Below are 11,240 nucleotides of genomic sequence, written 5' to 3' on the forward strand. Positions count from 1 at the left end.
CAAATGTCGGGGGGGAAATAGCCATCGTGCACACCACTCTCGGCGAAAGGTACCAAGACTTTCGGTTCTCCAGAACACAATTCTACTTGCATGCAAGGTTACTTTATTCTGTGTGACTGGTTAATTTCTCCCACACTTTAATTCTCGTGGAATACGTGTCGTATACTTTTCATTGACTGTGCTACGAACACTCACTTCCGACTACGGAATTATGACTGTCTACAATCTTCTGGTCAACCCAACCCTCCTCTGAGTAAACTCAGTAAACTCCAAAGGACATGCCTGTGTATTCATTATTGATAGATATGGGTGGGCATGCCAGCGGGCTGACCTTGGGAGATTAAACATTTGTTGTTAGAGCACTAAACTAAACAATTTCACGAGACTTTCGAAACGAACAACAAGTAATTAATCATGACACTGCTTCCAATCGATCAACATACATTATCAACCTTTGACTGCCTCAGCCAAAAGAAGAACTTTCGTGTGAGTCTAAAGCAAGGTCAGTAAACAAACTAAGCACATCTACTGAGAAGACAATTCATCACACGAGCTTTAGATTTTGAAAAAGAGCTGTGTAAACTATGTCAATGAACGTGGAAATCAGACAAGACAGTCGCAATTCGGAAACTCATCACGAAAGCCAATCCTAAATAACTTAGGAACTCGAATTTAAACTGTAACAACATTCTAATGAAAAACGAATGACTAAATCATACTGAAATGACAACTAACTGACCAACTTAACTAGCTAAATAATTCGTAATAGTTATTACAGTCACAGGCCGAAAGCTAACTGTGGAAGGCCACCCGTTTAATCAAATCAACTCTATAGTAGAGAATACCTAAGGCCCACGGCTTGGGTTAAACCGTGGTTTGGGTAAGACATCCCTAACTGATCGGCCTTAAGAATCTGGGCTCCATTTCCCATCTCCGCCTGATTTCGGCCCTTCTGTCTTGTTAAAGAGTGAAATATTCTTCATCATCATCATCATCATCATCATCATAGTTTATTTAATAAAGCAGGTTGAGGGATAGGCAAGACATTACGTCCTGATGTGGACCTGCATCAACTAAACTATCAATTAATAAATACCTAATTAGTGAATAGACCGAAAATGGTATGTAAATAATGACAATTAAAGGAAATAAATATTAATCTGACCACCGTTTCCAACTGTTTCCAGTGAATCAGAAGGTTATTGGATTTGTGTTATGATTTAGGATGTAGTACATGCTGTGGGGTTTCAGTTCCTTTGCGTGATTTTGGATCTGGAGCGGGGGTCTGGGGTGACCGTCCTTATAACTCGATTTTTCGCGGAAAAGAAGGAACTCATTAAAATTCAACTTTGCTTGCATAAATAATTTTGCAGACGACCGAAACGTAATTATAAGCGGGCAAACACATCGTAACAACTATAGTTTCGTCTTTACCTTAGGGGTGCCTGCGACCATAGACCCATAGCAAAAGTATAGCGGATCAGACAACATGGAAAGAGCGGAGGTTGATATTTTTCATCTCAATCGTCTACAATCTTTTAACGACGCTGTTTTCGCCATAGTTGCCACCATCTTAGTTCTGCCGGTGCGAAAACTCGAAGAAGCAGGGGCCTTGGAACACGTCAGCTTGGAAGAACAACTCGAACATAAATGGCCTCAGCTTGTGATCTACATTGTTGGTTTTCTCATGATCTGCGCTGTATGGGAGTCCCATGTCCTTCGCTTCCGAATCCTGTCACGGGTGGATGATTTCTTGATTTGGTTTAACCTTACTTCGCTCCTCTTCACATCGTGCCTTCCGTTTACATGTGCTTTAGAAGGAACGTTCACAAGCAAGGGTGCACCTATGGCGTTGGTATGCGGAAATCTCATTATTTTGGAAATCTTGGAGGTGATCATGATAGTGTATGCTTTCCGCCAGCCACGTTTGCTGGACCAAGAGTTCGACACTCTCACCCGAGATGAAATGAAGCAAAGAATGAAGATTATGCTCGTGAAGAAAGTCGTCATAGCAAGCCTTTACTTGTTAGCTGGTCTCCTCAGCTTTGCACAGAAGCCCCTGGCGCTTGTAATAGCAGCTTTTGTCGCTGTGTCCCCTTGGATCAATCGTCTTGTCGGTATCGCTTATCGCAAATGGTCGCGTATTACTCTGACTGACTCGGAATTCGATCGCATGTTCGGAAATTTCATCGACAAGGAGAGAGTGGAGTTCTTTAGTGACGGAGTATTCGCGATCGTGTCTACGTTGCTGATTCTGGATGTTACAGTCGAAGATTTCCCGACGGAAGCCGAAGTAAACAACCATGGTTTTCAGTATACGTTGCAAAGCGTAAAGCCGGACATTTCCACGTATGCAGTCACATTTATAGTTGTCGCTCTTTTATGGTTCACGCACCATTCGCTCTTCAGCTACATCCAGACTTTGAACCAAATAATGCTGGTTATTAACAATTTCTCTTTGGCCTTTCTTGGGCTTTTTCCCCTGATCAACGCTACACTGGATCGTTATGCCGGGAGCGGCAAGCCAGATAGTCGCCTCGCTCTCCAAGCGGCTGCTTTAATCGTCTTCATGGCCGGCATATCCCAAGGAATAGTGTTTATAATCGCAATAAGTAAAGGTCCGACTCAACAGGAATTGCAAGAAAATCCGCGGGAGGATCCTCGTTCGGGGTGTACGGCACACTCGTACCTCGCCTTCAAGCTGGCAACTATTCCTCTGATGACCTTACTGGTGTATTTTTGGGCAACATTTGGCCCTAACACTTCCTTTTCAGTCGATGTTTATTACATAGCTGGTGGATTAACCCCTGTTCTTTTCATTTTGTTAAAGCTCGCGTTGTCATGTTGCCAAAGGGTTCACTATCACCGCTCATTGGATATTCGGGCAGAAAACTGGACATTGGTGACTCATGAAAACGAATCGGATGACTTGCCTAGATTGGTTTAGAGCCTTAAACAGAAGCCTGCAAGAAAGTCTCTTATTCGAAAATTGCATGATAGTAGGTGATTACTTCCGTTGTGATCTCATCCGTGACCTGTCACGCGTTATCACTCTGTTCTGGCGTGACTCACCACGCGTGATTTATTTTCAGTTTAGTTATAAAATTACTTTTGGAATTGATCTGCCGACTACAAAGATTAACTTAACTTTCTAGAATTGTCGTTATCTATGATCAACATTGACTTTGGATACCGCCATTTTGAATCTTGCCCAGCAGCCTGGCCGCGCCGCTGACGAAAGCTAGTCTCTCTCTTTCTTTCTACTAGGACACGATACTCTGTTTTAACAATTAGGAGCTACACAAAAAGGCATTCTCGACCGAAATTAATATTTTCCTTCCAGCGATAACCAGGGTAGTAGTTGTTACTGAGAACAGTCCGTTGAAGGTGTCGTCGGAAACCGTAGACTTAACAATTGGTTCATGCTTTAGCGTGCACTATCGAGTTATGGAGCACGCGGGAAGTTTCGAGAGCACGAAAGAAGCGTACGAGTTGCCCGAGGCGATAGCCGAGGGCAACTCTAGCTTCTTGAGTGCTCTCCAAACTTCCCACGTGCTCCATAACTCGATAGTGCACAGCTGAAAGCATGAACCAATTGTTTTAGAACATAGCCGGTGCAATTGTGCATCAAATGCGACGCGAAAAACGGACAACAATATCAGTTGAAGCGAATCGTGACGGCGCTGATGCCGAGTCTCCTTTTCCTTTATTTTTCTGTTTTTCTGCCTCATTTAAGAACTTTAGCCCATGGGAAAGGTCGAAACATTGTCTTCGTTTTCGGACTAGCAGGCCGAGTTTCTGTTTGTATCCATTATTGTCGCGAAATGTATTATTTTTCCCCGCACTAGCAATAGTCGCTCGCGCGAAAAAAAAAATTCTGGCGAAGTCGGATTTGCTGACGCTATCAGCGTGCACTATCGGGATTTTGAGCACGCTTACGAATAATGAATTTGATTGCGCGACTCTGCTAGTTATGTTCTAAAATAGTTTAGTTGTCGTTCAATTACACTAAGGAACAGGAAACGCATGAATAAGAGGCCGAAAACTCGTGGCTAGGATCTTTGTCCTGTTAACGAAAAAAGGTTCTCTTAAAGTTGAGCTTTTACTTGTACATGTGATTGCAGGGAAACGTTATTTCTGGATTATTAAAGAGGTGATTTATTAGGATACGTGTTTTGTTGCGTTTTCGACAGTGTTTGCTTACTGGTGTGGTACCCAGACCTTTCACTTTCACATTGCACGGTAGGACCTAGGTATGAGACGATTTTATTACCCCGTCAAGTCCCAAGAACTGATTGCTATTCTCCCCTTTAGCTCCCACACATTTTCTTGTAAATTTGTCAGGAGAGCTTGATGCTAGATCAAGAAAACTTTAACCTGATATGTCTGAGTATGCTCCATACCTGTTTGCTTGATAATGTATGGAATAGGCAACCTCGTTCCCAGGGCCTTTTCCCTTAGTTGGGGGAGAGAAAAGGCGCTGGGAACGAGGTTGATTTTATAGGGAGAAGTTACATATTAATTCTCTAGGAGTTATGGGATTAATACAGATCGCCTTACCCCATTCGATTCTCGATAAGCTAACTATTATAGAATGCTTGATCACTAGTTCAATGCAATTCTCTCATAGAAAAAAATATATATATAATCGAAACGCCTGGGCACACAGAGAACTTTAAGTCAAAGGCGCGCTGCTCGAAAAATTTACCCCATGTAAGCCTAGTCGCAGCATTACATTTCAATCTTTTTCAACATTTTTCCTTGAAATTTTTTTGACAATAAAATATATTTTTTGACCACATGGCCATCCTCCTTTAGTGGTACTTTTATCTGGGTTTTTGCATTTAGAATAAAAATTTTTTGTTGTTTCTTAAATTCGTAAACCCTATCAGTAGGGTTACTACTGATTGATAAAGGATTAATAAATTAATAAATTAATAAATGATTGATAAAGGAGCCAACTGGTCTTGTTAACAGAATCACTACTGGCTTTGTTTCTGGTTATTGATAGGCAATATTATATAGAGAATACATAACCGGAAAGAGGATTTTCATAATATTTAAGGCGAACGGTGTCAGTCGCTGCAATTTTTTTTTAGTTTTTTTTTTTTTTTTTTTCAAAGAAGCTTGACTTTGATTTTGTCTTTTCTATCAATACAGCTGAACATTTTTTTTACTTTTTTTGACAGGCACAACAATAGCTGGCCGGTTCATCTGCTCAACTGAACTTTCTACCAATCTGGGAATCATGAACACTATGTATTTTCGTCTTATTTTTCTGTCCAGTCACCGCTCCGTTGAAGGTATCGGCCTAAGAGAATACTTTACAAAATCAGGAAAACTTTTAAACATAATTTTTTCAAACACTTTAACGTGCAAATCATTTTTTCAGCTCTCGATGAAAACCGAAGCAGGCGTGTAATTTATATAAACAGCTCATTTAGCCAACAATAATGGCTTAGACCCACTTTTAATATCAATTGATCAACTGTATTTCAAAATGAGATGCAAGACGTCAAATAATGCCGATGAATATTTGAGAAGGAAGTCAAATTTGAAATAAAACTTTATTAAAAAAAGAAAAACAAAAAACAAAACAAAAACAAAAAAAACATGGACTCACTGGGCCAGCTCTACTGAAAAGAAAAGCGTTGAGTTAAAAATTGTATTGTTGTCAGAACAATTTCGACCGCATTGGGAAAATGGAATTTCTAAAAATTCATTTATAATTTATAATGAAAAACTCAAACAAGACAGGTAAAGTATAGATACCCCGCGGGGCAATTTCAAGTTTATAACAATCAGAAAATTTATCGCTATTGTTAAATTCGCGCTGCGAAATTAATTGTCCCTTTGTCTCCATGACGACTGCGGCAGCTGATGGCTTTCTTAATACGAAAAGGAAAAATTCCCTTGTGTTGTAAATCACAACTAGCTTTAAAAGGATCAAGGCACGGGATATTGCAAGGATAGTTTAACAAATGGAAAACTCGATCTTCGACCCCGGGTCGCTATGTTCAAGCCCAATATTATATGGAGACGGCGAAGATTTTCTGGAACAGCCTGTAAATACGTTCTTCGATGAGGATATAAATTTCGATTTCATTGACGCTTTTGAAGACGGCTTCTCGATACCTGGGGATACAAGTGGAATATGGAAGGGAGATAGCAGTTTTAAAAAAGATTGGCATTTTTCAGTAGAAACGCCAACTTTGTCGTTTTTGCAGCCAAATGACGAAGGTCTTGAGGGAAGGTCATATGACCAGGCTCAGAATACGTTCTCGGGTGATGGAGTTGTAAACGAGGAGAATCAAGTGTATTCTAAAGAAAACAGTATTAAGCGTTGTACACTTACTTCCGAATATACAAATACCCGCGCAAATGAAGATAAAGCGAACGATGAGGACACAGACTTAAGGACTTTGTCCAAAAATGCAAAAGAATTGTCTAAACATGTCATATCACAAAGCCAAACGGAACTGGCTGACAGAATGACTTTGTCAAAGAGTGGTCTCGATAAAAGTCACGTTACAACAAACAGCAAAGCTGATATTCTCTCGAATACCACAGAAACCGTTTCAAGGGAGGATTTCAAACAAAACTACGAGGGGAACACTTACATTAGAAGCAATTTTAATGAAAAACCAGCACTCAATGAAGGGAAATTATTATCGCGCGGGAGCGAGGACACAATGAACACAACCGGTGGAACCAAGTGTAAAAAGCCATACACAAAAGATTTCAAGAAATTGGACGATGCTTCTTTTGGACTGAAACATTCGGGCTTAAAACGATGCGTAGTTCCCAAGACTTTTTATTCACCGTTTTGGACACAGGATAAGAGCACACCCAAACACGACAAATCGTTGGAAGATCTTTTGATAAACACACAACGTAATGTGGATACATTGTATTGTTGTAATTGCAAATCGCAAAAGCCGTTTTCCAGATTCGATGCATCGAAGCCTCCAAGTTCGACGATCAACACTCACAGGGATCGCGACAATTACATTGATTTTCTTAAACGGAATTCAACACTCGAGCCGCAACGAAACTGCCATAAAAAAGCTCATAACAAGACTATTAATGGAGAAGCGTCGGGAAAGATGGCTTTTAATGATGTACGCAATGAAGAAAAGTGGATTTTGCCACCAATTTACACATCAAAGACACTTCGACAAAAACCTGTCAGAAACAGAGCGTCCAAATCTCTTTATTTGAATACACTTTCGACGGCATCTATAGAAGGATTGATTGATAAATACAAAGGGGAACATTTAGATCTCGTCGATCTGCAGAAAAGATATCACCTTAAGCCTTTTACGTAGATAACAGTAAAAGAAATGGTACTAGAAACGGGTGCAATATCAATTTCAATGCGGCTCAATAATTAATTATAGCGTTGTCAACAAATTAGCGAGTACTTTCAGACGCTTACTATACATTTTTCTTTTCGAATTGTATGCCTAAGTAATTGCAGTCATTTGAAGATAGAACACTGGCATTCTGTAATAGGAGTGCTACTAGGTACTTTTCTTATTAATAATAGTCCTACGCCAAGAGACTTCAATGACCAGCTATCCGGTCTTCTAGGGTTTGGATTGTATTTGGTTTAATCACCTGATTTGATGATGTAAAGTCATTCGCTGACGAGGGGCTGTCGCTCGAAACGTCTGCCTTTGAAACTCTTTATGGTGGCAATTTACATTATCAACCCGGTTGATAAAAGCAAATTATCTTGCATATAGTACCTCCACAGTTTCTTTAGCTGTGAGCGATGCATGTGGAATCAAGAAATTTTTTATTTTTTGTCTTTGTCACTAAATATAATGCCGGCTATCTAAGCAAAATTTAGCTGTTGATTAACACAACCGCGTAAGCAAAGCCGTCTTCCTAAGTTAGTTCAAGCTATTTTTCTGATCACTTATGTTTTTGAACAGTGTCAAGAGGGCCGAGAGCTTACAGTAAAAGTACGTTTATTTGATTTAATCAACCCTCTTAAAGAGAGTCTTTAAGGCCAATGCCAGTGTAAAACTGCGATTTGAGTTGGACCTCGTATTAATACACAGCCCTTTAATTATCCGCGATGAAATGGCCTTGTGCCAAATGTATATGCCCTCTAGCTATACAGGAAATATTTATTGGAAATAAACAATTAAATCTAAGGTGCTAAATCAGAACAGGTACTTTATTATTTTGCTAACGAGACCATGCTAAAATACCTCTGTTTTGCTTTGTGGCCTGGCCCGCCCCGCTTACCTTTCCGGTTTCGTAAATCTCTGGTGTGAATTGCCCATTGTTGAAGGTCTCAATAAGGGTGGCAAAGCGGGGGGGGGGGGGGGAGGTATGATCCCGTTTCACGCACAAATTTTAACAAAATTCACGCGTCACGCACAGTTTGAATAAAATTTCACGAATCACGAAATTCAACATAAAGCAATCGAAGCTCTTACCTTATCTGCTGTCATTAACATAAAGGAGCCAAGAGACCATATTCATATGCCCAGAAAGATGCTGTGGTTCACGATTCATCACAGCAAATACTGCAATAATAAAATGTTTGTTGCACGATGTAGTCAATTGAGATGTAGATCGCATTGTTTCAGCTGCTTCCAGTGTTTATCAGGCGATGAGTTCAACCAGTTACTTTGTGCGACACCATTTGCTGTATATTACAGTGGTATTGTAGTAAAGTGAACCTGGTCCAAAAGCGAATAGTGACCAGGTTTGATGTGTCGTAAACTGATTTAATTAGAACAACAAACTCTCTCGCTTACAAAGATTATTGATGACTGAAGATCAGTAGTCTTGACTGCTAACAATTTTTTCTCTCGTGGTAATGTGAAACTACTTCCGTTGTAGTACACAGTAGGCGGCACGCCTTGAAACATGCCAATCTTAATAACGTGTTCTTCTATTTCTTGACGACGTTGTACAAATCACGACAGGTGGACGTGCGGATAAAATCCTAAAACCGGCGACCGAAATCACAGACACAAAAGTGTAGCAGCTGAGGATCGTTCAAAAAGGTATTGGTCTATTGGCACGAAGCTAGAGCTCAATGTGACAAAGAAATAACTCTGCCAGACCGAGTACGTAATAAAAAGTTGATCGCATTGAGGTCGAGGGAGTCTTCTCTTTGATCTTCTGCTGATTCTCTTTCTTCCTCTTCAGAGTCAGAGTCATATTCCAAATCTTGATGGGCGTTTTCAAAGCTTCCTCATCTCCCTATAGGTAAGTCTTTTTCGTACATATTCAAGGGAAGAGTACCTGCATTATGTTTCGTAGTGCACTGTCTTACTGTTCGTTGCCACACGGCCTTACCATGTTTTTGGGCCCATTCCCGCATTAGGGTTTGATCCGCTTGAGACATTTCCTTCGGAGGCATTGGGGACATTTTCGGAATGTCTTGGAGGGAGATGCTGTTCTCAGGTACTGGATAGTACGAGTGTCGGTGGGTAAAGTAATAGGCTGACCATTGAGAGCGATTCGTGCATTGTGTCACCGAAATCCCTGGCGTACTCAAGAACTGTATAAGAAGGATGTTAAGATGACTTACAGCATTTTGAGACTCCACTTGCAAAGTTAAGCAGACTTCTGGCTCAATTTTGTAGGTAGGGTTGACCTCTGCTACTGACGAAGGGCTAACGCTCGAAACGTCAGCTTTTTTATTCGTTACGGTGGCCAATTTACAATTTCAACTTAGTTGATATAACCAAATTACGTTTAACCTTAGTTTGTCGAGCCCCTTCTCCACAAGATGCACAAACTTTGCCGTTTTTTAAATTCTACTGTGCCTTGTGGCCCATTCGTTACTTTGTTTGAATTTCGAATTTCCTGCACACCCGAAACTGTGGATTTGATTTAGGCAGAAACATCTTTCACCATCTTGTGGGTCTCCTCGATTGCGTGCTTTTTAGTCGGTCTGTTTTTAAGGTGTACAGAAAAGGCACCGTAGAGTTTTCCAAGATTTTCCAAAAACTGTAATTGTCCCATGGCCAGTGACCGTCGTCACCAGGTTAACTGTGCCTTATTTGGGCATCCGTCAGGAAAATATTGTCGCCCTCGGTGCATAAGCCCATCAGCTGACCAATGGCTGCACAGCTATCAGAACCGTTCTTGTTTCCTTCATCTCCGGTACCAGCAGTGACTGTAAGAGTGCCGTTTCTGTCAAGGTGCATTACTTGACGCCTTGTCTGGTCGGTGAAAGCTATTTTCCCGTCTGAAAGTGGGGCAACTGTCTGTATGCCGGAACTTGCTTGCCCTACATTAGCCAGTCATAGCGTACTCTGTCACCTCCTGATTTGCCATTTTGACTTTGGTGATTCCTTTTGTTGTGTGCTAAAAGAAGATATCCATCAGTAGATAAGCACATGCTTCGAGCCTTATCACAAAGCGGTGTGTAGTAATCACAAAACTTGGTGACTGTTCCGCTCAAAAATGACCATCCGATCAAACTTCTCCTTATGAATAGCTTGCGTAGCTGCTGATCCCCTGGACTCGCAAAGAAAGAAAGAGACAAGAATCTTGACGTTTACGGTCGCCGCTGAGGACAGAATTTCGAATTCGTTTTCCCTGCTGCAGCGATAAACAGCAAGAGCAGATCTCAAAGGTCACAGACTGTTACGAAACCGGCTGCGCAAGCCTGTCAGAGATGATGACTTGTCAAGTTCTGATCTTTGACTGTGACGGATATTCCATTGACGCCAACGGGCACACGTTTCAGACCGTTTGGAATCAGTTATTGTTGGAAAAACCTCAGGAAAATGAAATTTCACGACCTAAAACAAATGATTCACGAATCACGCATACCTCAGGCGATAAATCACGCGTCACATGCATTCAGGTATTCATAAGTCACGTTTATTTTTAAGTAACTTTCACGCGTCACGTACAAAGTTTGGCACTCATCACGGCACCTAGTAAAACAGGGACTGTTTGTTTTCAACTAGAAAGATTTTGTAGTTGATTTTTCAGTTTGGCGTTTTAAGTCAAACACTACATAACCGTAACTTCCACACTTCTTAAAGTTCGGACCACCTCAGCGAATCTTTTCAAAACATAACCAGTATTATTTAAAACTAGATAATTGGATAATGCAATTCGAGACTTTTCATTGGCTTAGCCATTATGGTATGTCAGCCAATATACCATAATCTACAAATATGGCAAGCGTACGTGTCAGCTTAAAATTAAAAGGGAGCTAAAAATTTAATAATTTAATTTAACATTTTGATAAA

General features: G+C 40.7%; 2 protein-coding genes across 2 annotated transcripts; both read left to right on the forward strand.

Moving 5' to 3' along the window:
- Positions 1-1,324: 1,324 nt before the first annotated feature.
- Positions 1,325-4,167, forward strand: LOC111343557 (endosomal/lysosomal proton channel TMEM175-like). The gene has a single exon (XM_022950740.2). It carries the CDS (start codon positions 1,490-1,492, stop codon positions 2,945-2,947), a length of 1,458 nt encoding a protein of 485 aa, XP_022806475.1. The 5' UTR covers positions 1,325-1,489; the 3' UTR covers positions 2,948-4,167.
- Positions 4,168-5,220: 1,053 nt separating this feature from the next.
- LOC148731498 (uncharacterized) lies at positions 5,221-8,174 on the forward strand. The gene has a single exon (XM_088761110.1). It carries the CDS (start codon positions 5,982-5,984, stop codon positions 7,326-7,328), a length of 1,347 nt encoding a protein of 448 aa, XP_088617236.1. The 5' UTR covers positions 5,221-5,981; the 3' UTR covers positions 7,329-8,174.
- The last annotated feature ends 3,066 nt before the right edge of the window (positions 8,175-11,240 follow it).

Source organism: Stylophora pistillata, chromosome 5 (assembly GCF_964205215.1).
Source record: "Stylophora pistillata chromosome 5, jaStyPist1.2, whole genome shotgun sequence".
NCBI lineage: Eukaryota > Metazoa > Cnidaria > Anthozoa > Scleractinia > Pocilloporidae > Stylophora > Stylophora pistillata.

Bases quoted from the DNA above. Each gene is read 5' to 3' on its own strand.
- LOC148731498 (XM_088761110.1), top strand. From the start codon at position 5,982: ATGGAAAACTCGATCTTCGACCCCGGGTCGCTATGTTCAAGCCCAATA.
- LOC111343557 (XM_022950740.2), top strand. From the start codon at position 1,490: ATGGAAAGAGCGGAGGTTGATATTTTTCATCTCAATCGTCTACAATCT.